General features: G+C 42.4%; 1 protein-coding gene across 2 annotated transcripts in view; it reads left to right on the top strand.

The window, feature by feature from the left end:
• The window catches only part of EBF2 (EBF transcription factor 2), a 117,612-nt gene extending 103,413 nt beyond the window's left edge, over positions 1–14,199 (top strand). The window contains exons 13-16 of one of the 2 annotated variants that reach the window (XM_041720483.2): positions 744–921; positions 2,379–2,564; positions 3,739–3,906; positions 9,724–14,199. In XM_041720483.2, the coding sequence (XP_041576417.1) occupies positions 744–921; positions 2,379–2,564; positions 3,739–3,906; positions 9,724–9,743 (552 nt within the window). In that variant the 3' untranslated portion in view covers positions 9,744–14,199. 2 annotated transcript variants of the gene reach the window in all.
• The last annotated feature ends 3,650 nt before the right edge of the window (positions 14,200–17,849 follow it).

Here is a 17,849-nt window from a genome sequence, read left to right as displayed (position 1 = left end):
ATCTCCTCAGACCTTAAAACATAGAATATAGAATCTACATGCTGTTTGGGAAGAGGAGTTTTTTGGGGGTGGGCTATTTCGCCAATAATCCTGAGAATTAGAGACCAATTCTCTCAAGAGCCTAAACATCATTATGTGCCATTTCTCTTTTTGATCACAAATCTATTCGTTTAGGTGATATATCTAAAGCTAAAGAAATGTGAAATACATAGCAATTCAAACATATGAAATAGAATTAAAATCCTAAAATACTTCTATCCAAAACAATACTCAATAGCCTTAGTCCCAAGTTCTAATCAGTATACTAAAAACATCATTATATGCCATTTCTCTTCTTGATCACAAATCTATTCATTTAAGTTATATATCTAAAGCCAAAGAAATGTGAAATACATAGGAATTCAAACATGTGAAATAGAATTAAAATCCTAAAATACTTCTATCCAAAACAATACTCAATAGCCTTAGTCCCAAGTTCTAATCAGTATACTAAAAACATCATTATATGCCATTTCTCTTCTTGATTACAAATCTATTAATTTAAGTGATATATCTAAAGCTAAAGAAATGTGAAATACATAGGAATTCAAATGTGAAATAGAATTAAAATCCTAAAATACTTCTATCCAAAACAATACCCAATAGCCTTAGTCCCAAGTTCTAATCAGTATACCAAATCTATACTAAAATCTTTATTAAAATTACAAAGTTGAATTTTTCATCCGCATTTCACTGGTTGGCAGGACCTGATCCTGAAGCGCGCGGCCGACATCGCCGAGGCGCTGTACAGCGTGCCCCGCAACCCCGCGCAGATCCCGGCGCTGCCCAGCTCCCCTGCCCACAGCTCCATGATGGGCATCAACTCCTACGGCAGCCAGCTGGGCGTCAGCATCTCCGAGTCGGCGCAGGGCAACAACCAGGGTGAGCCCCGAAGCGTTCCCTGCAACCCCAACCCAGCCACGCTCCCCAATCGCCTTTCCCCTTGTTATAAATGAACACCCGGCCAAATTAAAATAAAATATTTATTTTTGCAATCAAATTCTATCTAGCCAGACACAAGGAAAGAACAGCACCGAGCCCAGGGTCGGCACCAGAAGTCAGCCTCAGCAGAGGTTTTCCTCTGTGCCCACACCTCCATCCTGGCACCAGCAGTTTTTATAGGGAAAATTCCACCTGAGGCCAAGATTTCAGCAGTCAGTCTTTTCTTCCACTCAGAGTCCATAGGTTAATGAGATTTTCTTTTTTGGTGATGAGGAAGAACAATTCAGTGTCAGGAGTTGGTGAATCCCTTGATAAAATTTATGGGAATGCTGCATTCACATGGATCTGCTCGAGGATTTCCGTGAGATCCACCTCAGGTCATTCATGGGTGTCCCCATATCTCTCCAGCCATCTCCCATCTCCCATCTCCTGGCCCAGCCACATCCTTTTACCTGTAAATCAGGTTCCAACATACACCAGGTTCTCCTCCGAGGGTTGGGGAACTCCAAATACAAACGTATATACCCAACAAATATTCAATATCACATATATCACACTAGAGATGGTGCCAATTATATCTCCTACACATAACAACGTGGATCTATTTTCCAAGCTCATCGTGTGCCCGGTGGTGGCTTTAACTCTGGGCATCCCAAAGAGTGCTGCTGCCCCCGTGTCTTATCTGAAATAATTTTTGATTACTTTTGATATCAACCCACCCCTGAATTTTTGGAGTAAAAAAAGGCTAAATTTTGGCTCTCAAATATCTGCTAGCATTTTTTAATGCAACAAAAATGGGTTTTATTTATCCAGTTTATTCTTTCTCCCAAGTAGAGGAAATTAAAAGTTAAACTACAAACTTTATATGGGTTATCATTTCCCCTTAGTAATGTACTTGCTTTATCTGCAATTTAACAATTCAACATTAATTTGTAGAATAAAACCTCCCCAGTTCAATGGTAGAAAATCCCATACATTATAAATTCTACCCCAGGTAAACATAAGCACACACAGTGGGTTATCATTTCTCCTTAGTAATGTACTTGCTTTACCTGTAATTTAACAATTAAACAATAATTTGTAGAGTAAAACCTCCCCAATTCAATGGTAGAAAATCTCCTATATTATAAATTCTACCCCAGGTAAACATAACACACACAATGTTGACCAGATCTTTGAATGAATTTAAAATTTTAATAAATTTTATTGGAAAAATATAAATTGGATCACTTCAAAATGTTGGTTCAGAACTTAAAATGCAGGAAAAAACATTGAATTTAGTGGTGTTGCCTACACGTTTTAAATGATCTGGGTTTCCATGAGGTTTATTTAAGCCGGGGATGCGCAGGGGGAAGCTTTGAGCCGCAGAGGTGTTCTGAGATGTGTTTTATTTCCAGGTTACATCCGTAACACCAGCAGCATCTCCCCGCGGGGGTACTCGTCCAGCTCCACCCCTCAGCAATCCAACTACAGCACCTCCAGCAACAGCATGAACGGCTACAGCAACGTGCCCATGTCCAACCTGGGCGTGCCCGGCTCCCCCGGCTTCATCAACGGCTCCCCCACGGGATCCCCCTACGGACGTACGGCCCCGCGCCGCGTACCCCGACCCCATCCCACCCCCAAACTCCACACCTGGCTCTGGCACATGCTGGAGCAATCCCTAGTTCAGGGCTCTGTGTGGTGGAAAAGTCTCTCCTCCAGCCCGTGCTTCCAAAGAAAGGCTCAGCAGTCTCTGTTGTCTGGTCTCAAGGCAGTTTATTGCAAGTTATCTAAAAGATTTTCTCCTTGAGCTGCTGTGGTTTGCTCACAGCTCAGGCAGAGGCACACACACACCCTGACATCCTCTCTGTCCCCTAATTTCTTCTTTTCTCCCCCTGCCCAGGGCTGCTGCTGTCTTTTATATGTACATTACGTGTCACATATTTACAGTTTTTCCCCAATGCCTATTCCCTATATTAAATGGTGCTTTTCTATCTTTTATATGGTACATTACGTGTTACATGGGTACAGTTTTCCCCCAATGCCTATTACCTATATTAAATGGTGCTTTTCTATCTTTTATATGTACATTACGTGTTACATGGGTACAGTTTTTCCCCAATGCCCATTACCTATATTAAATGGTGCCTTTCTACTCTAAACCAATCTGTGAGTGCCAACATCACCAAGAACATGGAGGGAAGGAAGGAGAAAGAGGGAGGACAGGGCAGGCCCAAATCCCTCCATCTTAAACCTCTGACCCCCATGTACAAAACCAAAACCCTCCTGTACAGCACTCAAAAATTCTTCCCTCCTCAGCAAACAGTTCCTGGACAAGTTATTGGAGATAGAAAGGGGCTTTTTTCCTTGCAAGGCACTTCTTCAAAAAGTAGCCAATTTAGAGTAAAATCTAAGCAGCAGCTTGAAACCAAGGAAAATTATTTTTTCAAAAATTGGGGAAGACACAGGATTTGCCAACCTTTCTAAATTGCAAGGACACTGAGTGGACAGGCCATTACAGTTCCTATTGACTCTGGTTTTCCCTTGATCATTTTCAATTTTCTGGCACCCTCACCCTTAATTTTGAAAGAATTAAGCATTGTTTTTTTCTGAACGATTCAGTTTAAGTCCCTCTCTACTTCAGACTTACTCTAATTCTACTCTCTGAGAGAATAAGACCTCCTTTGAGAGGTAAAACAAGGAATGGGACAACGGATTCCTGAAACAGCTTTACCAAAGTTCTGATGAGAAATTCCTTTTTTTGTCCTTTGGCAGTGATGTCCTCAAGTCCAACAGTCGGCTCCTCCAGCACTTCTTCCATCCTCCCGTTCTCCTCCTCGGTGTTCCCTGCTGTCAAACAGAAGAGTGCCTTTGCTCCTGTCATCAGACCCCAAGGGTCCCCCTCTCCCGCCTGCTCCAGTGGCAACGGGAATGGCTTCAGAGGTGAGGAATGTGTTCCTGATAATTCCCATTAAAGCTTCCATTTGGCAAACGCAGCCACCGCCAGTCATCACCTTGAGTGCCATCACACGGCTGCTGCAGCGCTCAGGAGTGAAAACCTGCCCCAGCCCAGCTGGATTAAAGGATTAATCCAAGCTTTTAGGGGCTAGGCAGTGATTTCCACAGGAAGGTTCTGACCCAATGAGTTCAACCCCAGAATGGTTTGGGCTGGGAAAGGACCTTAAAGATCCAGTTCCAACCCCCACCACAGGCAGGGACACCTTTCCCTGGAATATCAGCTCTTTTGTGGGGAATGACTTCTCCTCAGGCTTGGGGGACTTGTTAAACAGAGCAGAGTTAATCCCCAGCTCTGTCCAGAACACAAACCTGCTGCAAGATTTAGGCTCAGCCCGGGAATTGAGCCCCACAGCCCATTTACAGCCCTTTTAAAGGTGATCTGTGAAACAAATGTGAGCAGAAAGATAAGAATGGAAACCTGTACCGAATTCTTGCTTTTAACAGGCTGTGGGGGGGGGAGTGTGTGCAGCACATAAATATGTTCCAAGTCTCCATAAAAAATGCCTTTATAGGGCCTGGGAAGTCATCTGGCTCCTTCAGACTTCACTAGAGATAGCCTAGGAAACACAGCTCTGGGAATTGAGCCGTGCCAAGAGCCAGTGGTAATTCCAAATGAGCCCCACAAACAGCACCTGTTTGTCTGGGTGTGATATAAACCCTTAGCTGGGCCACAGGAACTTGCAGAAAGTGTGATTATTTTATGCAATAAGGAAATTCTAAGTATGCTGAACAAAAACAGTAACGTTTTTAAAAGCTAACTCAGAGAATTCTGAAACAGCTTCTTCCTGTGCCCCAATTACAAGAAAATCCAACTTTCCTAAGATAATTTTCTTCCCATGAATGGCTAGATCCATTGATCTCATCATGTGAATGCACAGATTTAAGTCTGCCTTAAACTTGTGTAAGTGTTATGTAAAGAAGGTCTAAATACGAAGCCTAAATATTAAGGAGTTACCTGAGGTGGTGCTAAACAGAAATCAGAGAGAAAACCACTCAGGCTGCTTCTGGGAGACAGAAAAAGGACAGATTAAGAAACTACTGAAATATTTCAATTAATATTTTTCCTTAAGGTAACACTCAAGGCTCTGCTTAGAAGGAATTTCTCTGTCTTTCAACCTATAAAGGAATAAAGTACTAGAGACAAGCTGGTCCCATCTATGCCATTTGGTGTATACAATGTATTTTATCCAGTCTAGAAATCAGTAATCAATGAGAGATTCTAAAAATAGAGCTTTAATATTAAATATAACAAAATCTCAAAGCTAAAACCTGACATCCATCCATTTCTACCGACCAAAGTCCAGTCCCGAGCTGGTCAGGATTAATCTATGAGTTAAGGTTGTGAATAATTGCTGAATTAGCAAAATCAGAGATAAATGGATACAGAATTTATTAATCACATTCCTTTCTTTGTGGGATTTCTACCTGTACATCAACCCAAACATAAGTATATTCACATGCTGCAACTGTTAAATTTAAGGACTGGTCAGTGACACAGCGAGAAGAAACAAGGTTTGTTATACCAGGTCCTGGTAACTATTGAACTCTTCCAGCCATGGATGCAAATTCCAGCTGAAATATTTAAATTGATGCAAGCTGGGGAGCACATGCTTTGGAAAAGATCCAGGTACACACAGCCTGATATCCAAATTAACTTTCCCACAGTGCTGACAGACAGATGTGGCTAAAAAGTCAACAGGAGGCTCCCAAAGAGGCTTCTTGCCTGGACTTAGGCAGTGGGAGATGGATAATGCCCTCTGCCCCTGGGGCTGGAAACCAGGGATAGGTGTGCTGGGCATGGAATCTAAGATTTATTTACTTATCAAACTTCGGCATCCCAAAATGCTGCTGGAGAGAGAATAGCAAAAGCACAGGGCAAGCTATGAATATGTGCAGGCCCCTTTCCAAAGCCCATTAATTCTGAATTTCCCCACTGATAACATGTGGAAAACATCTCCTCAATATAATATAAATAATATATATTATAGAATTAGATATCTACATTTAGAGGATGATAATCTTCTTCTTCATCATCTTCTTTATCTTCTTCTTTGTCTTCCTCTTCTTCTTCTTTACCAGCCCCTCAGAGCATGCCACCCTCCTTACAGGTAGCAATGAAAATCTAGATTAAAACTTCCATATATGTTAACCACAGCAGTATTTAAGCCTGAATTAAAATCAGTCTAAACAGGAGCAGCTGTGCAATCTTCATTCTCAGATTTGCATTGCCATTATTCCAGCAGTTTAAAAGGAGGGGTTTTTTTCCAAAAATGTATTTTAGGAGGATTTGCTCCCTGTGAGGGCAGCGAGTGGCTCGGATGGAATGCCCAGAGGAGCTGTGGCTGCCCCAAACCTGGAAAAGTCCAAGGCCAGGTTGGAGCACCCTGGGACAGTGGGAGCTGTCCCAGCCCATGGCAGGGGGTGGGTGAGATCAGCTGGAATGTCCCTTCTAACCCAAACCATTCCATGATCCTGGAGTTCAGCACTAATCCCCTTCCCACTTCTCACGTTTGAATTGCAGCGAGTCCTTTTCCACTCCAAGACAGTTTTCCAAAGGCCACTTGTACTCACCAGGCTTATGATCATTATTAATTGCACCCATTAAAGGTGCCTATCACCAGATCATCTGGGTGCTACCCATCTTTGATTATTTATTTATAAAAAAATTCTCCAACCCTGTGACAATTTTAATCAAGTGTTTCAGCTGATAATTGCAAGCTGTCAAGGTTAATACAATAAGGCTCATCTCTAATTCTTTTTCCATTTCCTTCCAAGAGAAAAAAAAAAAGACCCTCTGGGATAATGACTGGTGGTTGCTATATTCCCAACTCATCAGGGAGTGTCCTGCATTGAACCACCTTTATTGAAAAGTTACATCGATTCAATATATAGTAATACAGGCAAAAATAATTACAGCTTTGCTAGCAGTGTAAGACCTTAATCCAAACCTCCCAAACATTCAATAAAAAGCGATCCAGGCTGGGAATAGGCTTTTGACAGTGCAGCCCCAATGGGGAGTGGAGGCGGGGTGGAAATGGGCAGATCAGGGTGTGTGGAAAGAGAGAGAAGCCGTGAGATGAGCTGGGGAAAACCAGGTGAGAATTCCAGCCAATATTCCTCCACCGACTCATTCTTTGTTGCAGGAGGAGGTGAGGCTGCAAATGCAATGCCAGTGACACAAATTAGCCTGTGCTTGTATTTTCTGTGTTAATGAACCTGCTGTATCAGATCATGGAATCACAAAATCCCAGGATCATTTGGACTGGCAGGGACATTAAAACCTGTCCAATTCCAACCCCTGCCAGGGGCAGGGACACCTTCCACTATCCCAGGCTGCTCCAAGCCCCATTCAACCTGGCCTTGGACACATGCAGGGATGGAGCAGCCACAACTTCTCTGGAAACCTATTCATTCCAATACACATATTATTTTATTATTAATATCTCTAATCCTACAGTAAAAAAATGTGCTTTCATTTAAAGTTAAGCAACTTCCCAAAATAACACCATCTACAAGTTTTCTCAAAATATTTTTGAAGAGACGTAGCAGAAACTCAGGTTTAAACTTCGCTTTGCTTTGCTGGAAGTTTTCCTTGATTAAAAAGAGTGAAAATACTGTTAATAAAAATAGCACCACAAAAAAGCATTTATGTCGTTATGGCCTGACTCTCTTGGGAACAGAGCTCAAACTACACTGGCAGCAGCCCCTGAATGGCTGCAACTAAGCTGTGCTAAGCTGTTCCAGGGGTGCAGCCCCTGTGCCCAGACATCCAGCAGCCAGAAAAGCTCATCATCCATCTGTGCAGGGCTCCTTTACTTGCTGCAGGCACAGACCCAGCCAGGACACCTCAGACAAACACTTTACACTCCTGCAGGCAGCCTGGATGGTTTTGCCTGGAGCAGAGCAGGAGGATCTGCTCCCCTGGGACACCTGAGGGCTGCTCACCTCTTCCTCCAGCCCAGCAGAGCCTGGAGCAGGGCAGAAACCCAAGGCTAAATCAAATTTTCCCTTCTAAGGACAGAAAGGCAAGCATGGGGTCAATACCCAACTCTCCGTGTCGCTCTGGGACCCCACCAGTAGGATTATTTTTGGGGTTTGGGGGTGAGGAGAAGGAATGGAGCAATCCTTGGTGTCATCAGAAAATCTATCTTCTAATGCACCCATAAATATCCCACAAACAGTGAAAGTGTTTACCTTCTTTATTTAGGTTTGAAAATATGATGAACCGCAGCAAATTCCAAAGCAATTACAAAAGGTATCTGTTTACTTAGGGCTGTTGGGTTTCACTTTCCCTTTCAGCTATCAGCTAAAATTGGCAGGGACCTTAGCCCCAGTCAGTAAGAAAATATGAAAATATTTATTTTCCTATTGTATTAAATCACAGACCATATCCACAGTTGTTTAAAAACACAGCTCCAGTAACAGACTTGTGTTAGCTCAGGAACTTGCCCAAAGCACTTTTTGAAACCCTCTCAAGGAAAGGGTGAAATGAATTCTCAGTGGGACGGGGCTTTAAACACACCAATAATTCCACAAATTTCAGTGAACGTAAATCTTTGCAGGATTAGGATCTCGCACTGCACCGAGGCCCCTTTGAAAAGGTGACTCACTCATTTGTTATATAAATACATCTAAACTCAACTTACCCCTCAAAACCTTGGGGAGCAGCACCGGTTCCAGGCAGCTCCAAATGTTGCTGCTGTGGGTTATGAGGAGTAGAACTGCAATTAAAGGCAGGAGAGTGACTAATAAATAATTTACATAAGCCCAGTGTTCTGGGGGCGTGCCAGGTAGGGCTGCAGTGACTCAGACACGTGGGGGAAACAAAGTGAGGAATTGAGGCTGTTTCCACTGGAACCAGGCTGGCAAAACCCAGCCCTGGGCTGATTCAGGGCTTGGAATTCCCTGGCTTGGAATTGTCAGCAGCATGGGGGGAGCTCCCTTTGCTTCCACACCGTTCCTTGCTCCCAGCCCTTCCCTGCAGAGGAGCAGGGGGGGTAGGGAGCAGAGACCCTGCTCAGTTTTGGTTTTTGAGGATGGTTTTGAGTGTTCAGCTTGAGCAGTCTGAATTTGGGGACAGTTCTCAGCAATGTCCACCTCCAAGGACTTCTCTCCGGAGATAAGAACCCAAAAATGGGATGGTTTTTCTGCAAATGCACACAAATTAAATTAATCCTCTCTCTTTTTCATCCATTTAATAACCCTGGTGGGCCTGGGATTTTCACAGAATCTGAGAACCATGGAGTGGTTTGGGAAGGGACCTTAAAGCCCATCCAGTGCCACCCTGCCATGGCAGGGACACTTCCCACTGTCCCAGGCTGCTCCAAGGACACTGCTGGGGATCCAGGGCAGCCCCAGCTACTCTGGGAATTCCCTGCCAGTCCCTCCTCACCCACACAGGAATAAATTTATTCCTTTTTCCCCTGGAATAGCCCTTTGCCCATTGCCTGTGTCACAGTCACCCCTCACAGTTCTCACTTCAGCACCAAAAGTCTTAAAGACACAAAAATTCAAATTTAACCTCAGATCAGGCCCTTCCTGTGATTCCTGACTGCCCACAGGAGGGCAAAGGGCTTGAATATATTTTGTTCCATAACATTTTGCCACAATTTCATCTTTTTCACTTTTCTTTTTCAGCCATGACTGGTCTTGTCATTCCCCCGATGTAAGGAAGGGGCAGCTTTGCTGCTCTCCCTCCCTCTTCCATTTTTTCCTCCTTTTTTTTTCATTTTTCTTTTACAGCACAAAACTACTTATTGTGATGGACCACTAAAAAGAAAAAAATAGCACTACAAGCTCTTTTTTGGGGAAAAGCCAGGCCCAGGAAAAAAAAGGAACATTTTTTATGGATTGGACGAGATAGAAGTCTGCATCATTTACCTGTTTCATATTTCTGACACAACCACATCAACTCCTCAACCATTGGGAATGAAGAATCAGCAAGAGCCAGGATGAACAAGAGTTGGCAGAATGGAATTAGAAATGCAAAGTCTTTCCTGGAAAACACGAAAACCTTCCTAAGATTTGTAAAATATTCAAAGGAAAAAAAAAAAAAGAAATTGGCAAAATGTTTCAAGGTTGATATTTTGGATACAATTTGTTTTACTTTGTAGGGGTAAAAAAGTTGAAGTTTCTATTTTCTATGGAGCCTTTCGGATATTGATTTAGTTTATGCAGAAAAACAATTCAACAAAACAGGGTACCAGCATGAAAGAATTTCTAGGACAAACTGACATGAATGATGGAACTTTGGTGTATGTGTGTATTTGCTTATAGTTTAACCTCTTTAAAAAATGTAAGATGTTTTACAATTATTTAAATAAATAAACTTGTAAGTTATTGTATGTAGAGGTAGAAATTAAACCCTGTTTTGGATTTTTTCCTCCAGTTGTACAATGAAGACAGATGATGCAAAAATGTAGTGATAAGTTTGAGATATATTATTACTGCTGCAATTGCTCCTCACTTTCCCCCCCTCTTACTGAATTCATGTGCAAGGATGTATAGGATTCTTTCTGATTAACAAAACCCTCAGAAACTTTTACCTACATTGTGGTAAACAGCTCATGTAGGAATTTTTTCACCCTCCTCGTCTTTCCCCCATTTCCATTTTTTGCTTCAATTAAAATATTCAGGTACTAAGATTAACTGCTAAGTCTCAAAGACCCAGCTGACGAGTGAGTGGCACTTAGGGATTTGAGTGAATCGGATTTTTCATGAGGTACTGAGTATATTTTATAGATTCAATGTATGAATTATGAGGGGAAGGGTTCTCTGGGGTTTTCCATGTAGTTAGAACACCTTAAGTTCAGTTATGCTTCATATTAAGGGTGCATTTAAAAGGGTGAACATGTATTTGAATGATTTATGCACTTTTATCCTGAGTCATTAAAAATGGTAAGTATTTGCCAGTTGGATATTGAAGTTCATAGAGGTAATCAATTGCTTTGAATTTTTCTGCATTTTAGCCTAACAAAAAAGTTTAGTTCTCCTTTGCATCTCCTCTCCTGAAATTGGAAGGCGAGGACAAGTCTGACAAAATAAATCATAAATTATCCAACTAAACCAGAGAGCACTCAAAAGAATTTGGTTGTTGGAAAGCCATTTTTAGTGGGGAAAAAAATAAACACCATCTACACTACGGAGACTCCTCTAAAATCCACACAATTAATGGCTGCATGGACAGCTGCTCCTATGGAAGCACCTTGATGTTAATCAAAAAACCCTAAATAAGGCCCCAGGATCTGAACTTATCAATTTGCCCAGTAGTTTTATGGATGGGTAAGGAAAATTGTATTCTTGGTGATCTTTAGGGATGGTAGAAGTTGAGCTGGGCTTGGGATGGTGAAACTGGGACGACTCACATGGCTGAGCTCATTTGGAGCTCATTGGGATCAGGAAGAGCCAAAACTGCTCTCTGCAGGCCCACAGCTGGATGGTGATGGGAGGCTGAGGGGGGATGACCTGAGGGACCCTCACCTGAAGGACAGGTTTGGGCACAGGGCACGGAACAGAAAATCCTGGGATGAGGGGGTCGGAAGGGACCTTAAAGCCCATCCAGTGCCACCCCTGCCATGGCAGGGACAGCTCCCACTGCTGCTCCAGCCTGGCCTTGGGCACTGCCAGGGATTGATCAACCTTCCAAGGATGGGACAAGGTCCTCCAGGTTCCCTTTCCTGCTGCAGGGCACAGTTCAGTTTCTGGGATAAATCCATCCACTGCACATGGAGCTCTAAAGGAGAGACCAGATTTGGAGACTCCGACTGCGCTGCTCGGGCCATTCCTAAAGCAAGTCCCACTTGTTGGGAAGGATTTTGTGCTCCTGACCGTGCTGTAAGGTTTGGCAGGGTCCTCATTTGGTGCCTTCTCAATGCCATTGAGTCCCTTCTTAAAAAGGTGGAAGGGGGTTGGGGCATTAATCTCTTCTAAAACTCAAGGCCCAACTTATATCAGCAAAAATGACAATTTAAGGAGAGATTTGGGGGGAATAATGTGAGTTTAAGGAACATGGATATAATTAATATTTCACAGTCAGGCTAATGAAACTGTCTGAGTTCCACAAATAATGAAATAAAATAAATCCCTGTTAGTTATGGCTGCAGGTTGATTGTCCTTAAGGGTCCCCTGCGTACCCCTTGTGCCACCAAGGATGTGGCAGTCACTGCAGGTCAACCAGAACCCCTGAAACCAAGTGAGCTCTGAAATATCAAAGAATCATAGATGTTCAAAAGTCTGGAGTTGTCAGTGTATCTCTGAGAACACAACAGGGTGTAGGGTCTGACCTGGATGTTCCAAACAGCAAAACAGCATCAACAAAACCCCCAAAATATTTAATATATTCTTAGGTACTGATATCCCAGCAGGGCTAAGTAGGAAGTTCAAATTCTTGTTTGGAATTATGCATTTATCCAGGGATAAAAATGGATTAAGGACTGGAAGAGTTGGGATTAAAACTTCCATAAATTTCAGTGAAAACACATTGAGTCCCAATTCCAAAAATTATCTTGGTGGACCAGGTTTATTCTATCAAATCCCTTCCTCCATTCCCACCTACTAAAAACCCCCAAAAGCTCCAAAGCATGAAAATGGTGAATATTCTCTGTACAGGCTACTTCTAAAATTGATCATCAGATAGACTCAATATTCTGTCTGGCAAATATTACAGATCAATTGGAATTTCTAGACCAACTGCTGCAGAGCAGCAGTTTGCTATCTTAAATCTTCTTTTTTCTTAACAAATGGGATTTTCATTACAAAATCTCAGTCAGGAAAGTTTCCAACTGAAAAAAAAAAAAAAAAAAAAGAGATTTCATGGGAAAAGCTGGGTTTTGTCCATACTTCTGTTTTATTTTTGCTTAGTCAGCACAGGTACATGAAAGAAAGATTTAACACATCACTGAAATCTTGGGAAGATTCAGGGGTAAAAATGACAGTCTGGCAATAAAAAAATTAAATAAAAAAAGGAAAATTTCTGGAACACTGAGCATTCCTTTCACCCTTCAGTTATTTTTATTAGTTCTGTCCAGTTGCCCAGTTGCCATGAGTCCAAGAGAAAAAGAGAAACCTCCCCGAAAAGCTGCTCCAAGCACTTGCAGAAGAGGAATTGCCTGTGTTGATGCAAATGTGAAAAATCTGGTTTGCTTTAAAAAAAAAAAAAAAAAAAGAAAACAAATTAAACCTAGGAATTATTTAGAACATGGATTTTGCTCATGCAGGGAAATCACAGTACGAGAGATGAGTGTAGAATTAATTGAGGTTTACAGAGAAAAACACCTTGAAATAAACACAATCAGAAATCCTTGGCCACGAAAAAGGACTTTGCCAGTTGCAAAAAATGTCAGAGAAAAGGGAAAAGATGATTCCAGAATTGATGTGTGAGAATTTTTTCAGTAATGAACGAATCTGTCCTCTTTGAGTGGTCGCTGTTGACAATTCCCTGAGAGTTTTCCTCTTTGTCACTGGGAAGATGAAAGTGTTGCAATAGGTGATGAGAAATTTCATCCTAACTTTGTAAAAGTTGGTTTCGGATAGTGATTTAATTTCTCCCAATTTCTCCTAATTTAATTTCTTCCTAATTTCTCTTGGTAGAGCATCTTCCTCTCCCTCTTTCTTTGCACACTTCCAATATGCATGGTTTCTCCAAACCCTTCCACCCTCCTGTAATTTAAGGCCTCATTTCTCCCTCCTGTATAGTTTTGGGGTTGGCTGGTTGGTTTTTTTTTTTTTTTTGGGTTGTTTTGGTTGGTTTTTTTTGGTTTTTTTTTTTTTTGCTTTGTCAGTTATATACAGTATGAAGTCGCTATGCACAGAGCTTTTGTAAAGATAGCTTTTTGGGTTTTTTTGTTTACTGTTTTTAATGGTCCTACTTATGGAAGAATATCTTGTTTGTAAAATGAGTATGTCTACTTCGGTTTTAAACTTTAAATTATCCTAACAAAAAAAAAATAAAATTTTTGTACTGTAAATAAGGGGGAATTATCTTAATTTCAGTGTTTAATCTGCTTCTTTATCATCTTTTTGGGTCACTCATGGTAAAAATAACACTTCAAAAATTGTATAAAATGTTATGTGGGAGTTTTTAAATCAAGATTTGAAGATGTGCCTGTAAAAATATCCAACCACAATCTGGGAGAGACAGGTTGAGATTATGCTGGGCATGGAATAAGAGGATAATTAATGGTCTTTTCTCACCATTTCTTTATTACAAATGGACAAGACCTGTGTGAGAGTTCAGTCTTTTTTTTTTGGGGGGGGGAAGGACTTAAAGGGTTGCAAAGGGGGAATTTGGACACCTTTTTGGACAATTCCCCTTTTTGTTATGAGTATACAGGGGTCAAAGAAAAAAATCAAAATTAAAAACAGGGACTGACTGATCCTGGCCTTTCCCTGGACTAAATTTGGGGTCCTGTTTTAGGCATTTTTAATTTGTGCAAAACTCTGAGCAAACAAGGAACTGCAGAGGTGAATCACACTGGCTCCCAAAAATAATTTGGATATATTTACTCGCTCTTGTGCAGAGTGCACCTCTCAGCCACAGGGATGGACAAAACAGAGTGCTGAAAACTGCTTGGAAAACGGTAATTGGCCATTTGAACCAGAAATATTCCATTTTCTTCACTGAAAATTACTGGAAAGGTTCAAACAAATGAAATTTTAATGATGAAGGTCACTTTTACTGACATTTTTGACAGATTGTGACTCAGTATTTAAATTATTGCCAGATGTCAGTGAAAGCATCTGAAAACATGAGGCACTATCAGCCCTCAAAAACTGAGGGGAAAACGGAGGTTTTTGGTAACCTGCACCAATTCCTGCTTTTGGGATGACATGCAATCAGCAGATGAGCTTCATCCCAGCTAAAACTCAGGTTTTCCACTGTCCTGATGAAAGATCCTTCATCTCCCTTGAACAGAGGCCCATTCTCCTGAAAATCTTACTCAGCTCTTTCTCCCCCTCTAAGAAATCCCAGCAGTGTTTGAAGTGATGATTTTGGTGATAAAACTCCCGGTTCCTGTGAAAGAGATTCTCAGATCCAACAGGGCCCTACTGTTGTAGTCCAGGGAGGAAGTGTGTTGGGCAGATGAAAGCTGGAGATCTGCTGCTCCACTCCTGCTTTTCTTACATCTCCTAAGGGCTCGATGATGGACAGGTACAAACACGAGCCTGGGATGTGTCACCCCCTGAGCAACTTCCAAACAAAATGCTGAGGCAGGGAAGGCGGGGATGTAGGAGAGTTTCAGACCAAAAAAATCAAGTTTTTAACTCAAGCACATGAACAACTCCCTCCAAGCCCAAGTAGCTCAGATTATCTAGGATTATCTGCATAGAAATGTCTTGAAAAACAAAAAAAAATGCTCTAGGATCATTGCCACAAATGTATTTTATTATCAGTCGTACTCCATTCTGAAAAAACATTGTGAAAAGAGGTTTTTTAGTCAATGTTAAGACCCAAAAAGGCTTGAAACCTCTCCACACGTTAAATCCTTGGCTGACCAGGTTTTACAGGAAGATCAGATATTCAGTCTTCCCTCCAAGGTTGCTGCCACGCTCTGGGAAGAGTTGAATGACTTTGGGCAAATCAGACATAGAAAGTGGCCCTTTACCAAAGGTAAAGTGAATTTGTAGAGTACCAGGAAGAGCAAAGGAATATTCCTCCTAAGAGCAGTGATAATGGGAATTCTAGGAGTGGCCAGTGATTGTGCAGGTTGTCCTTCCCCAGGGAGGAGACAGTCACATCTGGGCATGGCCAGGTTGGTCTCCCTTGGCTCAGAAACACCTTCTAGAACAGCACATCCTCTCCCACCTTATTTTTATTTTTTGCTTCTTTCCAGGTATTTTCTAGATGGAAAAAATTTGAATTTTACTTCAATAAACAGTGAAACAAAAGCCACTCCTTCAGCCAGTTGTGCAGGGCAGGCAGGGAATTGCCAGCCCAGTTCAAATATTTATCTCTGTGACAACACACAGCTGCTGAGGTGCAGAGATCTGAAGCTTTAATGGCACCACGTTATTTAGGCAGGAATGTCTCATTAACTCCGCAGGACTGGCTCAGCCAGCAGCTGGGGAGGGAGCTGAGGTGCCGACAGAGCAGGAGAACAAACACCAGTGGAGATAAGGGAAGGGGAAACCCAACACTTCTCCATCCTGAGGGGGAAGGCACCAAAAAATGTCCCATGGAGGCAACAGAAGAACTCTGGGGGAAGCTCAGCAGGGAAGGGAAATGGGATCTGTTGTGCTGTGTCGGATCTGGGCAAAGTAACAACATGAGAAAACACAAGCCTGGCCCTTGGCATGTCCTTTTCCACAGGGAGACGTGGGTGCAACCCTTCCCCTTCTGGAGGCATGGGAATTGTACCTTCTTAAGTCACCTTTCACCTTCTGCAGGCACAGAATTGTACCTTCTTAAGCCACCTTTCACCTTCTGCAGGCACAGGAATTGTACCTTCTTAAGTCACTTTTCATCTTCTGCAGGCACAGAATTGTACCTTCTTAAGTCACCTTTCACCTTCTGCAGGCACAGGAATTGTACCTTCTTAAGCCACCTTTCACCTTCTGCAGGCACAGGAATTGTACCTTCTTAAGTCACCTTTCACCTTCTGCAGGCACAGGAATTGTACCTTCTTAAGTCACCTTCATTGGCAGGGGAAGATCCTTGGAAATCCAGCACAGCTTTTCAGAGAGGCATTTTACACCGCTTTTACAATGGTGGTTATTCCTAATTTAAGTTGTGACTTTTAAGATATGACTCGGTTGTTTCTAAGAGAACAGAGACAAAAATATTCCCAACAGCAAGCAGCCTTTTGAGACAGTTTTAGAACAATTTTAAGAGCGTAACTAACCTGGATGAGAAATTCAAGCATCCCTTCTTTTCCCAAAGCTCCCTGGTTTCAGTGGCAGCACCAGAGCAGGGTTTGTGCAGGGCTGGGATGGAGAAGGACTTCTCCCAACACCTCCCTGCCATTGCAGGGACTTGATTGGAATTTACCAGCAGGGTCCCTCTGACACTGCAATTGCTGCAATCATTTCTTTGTCTTTAAAATGCCATATAATTGCTAATGTAATTAGTGATGTATACAGAGGGGGCCCGTGCAATTACCAAGTCCTAAGATCAAGTAATTAATGTTCTGTCAACAAAACAGCAACTGTTTCATTAACAACTGTCTGGGTTTGAAAACAGATCAACTCAGAACGTACCCACTCGGCTGAGCTTGGCACGAGCAGTGGATTTCAGCCCAAAACACACCAGCCTGGATCAAACGGGTGTGGGAAAGGGGATTGTGCCAGTCCCACCTCCAGCTCCCAGATATTCCTCCCCCAGTAAGATGAGGATTCACCACTACTGCCCACAGGGACAGGGCTCACAGCTGGATGTCCCAGTTTTAGGGATAATCTCAGGTTTTTAAAAAAATTTACAGAGGTTTCTAGGACCTGCAAAGGTTTATTGGATTGCAGGACTTGGAGATTTGATAAGGTGAGACCTATGATTTTGCTGACCTCTGAATTTACTTCGTATACCCAAGATTTTTTCTATTACCACGACCCCGAGCACCTCCCTCAAAGCGACAGGAGTGGGGTGCCCACTCTGATCTGATTTTTCACTCCCCTTCCTTTATGAATTTGAGCTTTATAAAGAGGTTTTTTCACCTTGTCCTTTCCCTCACAGCTCTTTTTGGAGAGCTCACATCCCTCCAAGCGTTCCCCAGCCCCACTTTGGCGTCTCTTGCCTGTCTCCTTGTCTCAGTGCTTTCATCCAGAGCCCATTTTTAAGGGTGAGACTCTGAAAGGTGAAGCCTGGAAGGAGATGTGCTGGTCCTGCCCAACTCCAGCTTTTTCTCTGTCCCCACTGCTCCTGCATCTCTCAGTTTGCT

This window comes from Taeniopygia guttata, chromosome 22 (genome assembly GCF_048771995.1).
Source record: "Taeniopygia guttata chromosome 22, bTaeGut7.mat, whole genome shotgun sequence".
In the NCBI taxonomy this organism is placed as follows: domain Eukaryota; kingdom Metazoa; phylum Chordata; class Aves; order Passeriformes; family Estrildidae; genus Taeniopygia; species Taeniopygia guttata.
This window is presented reverse-complemented; position numbering and strand designations above follow the sequence as displayed.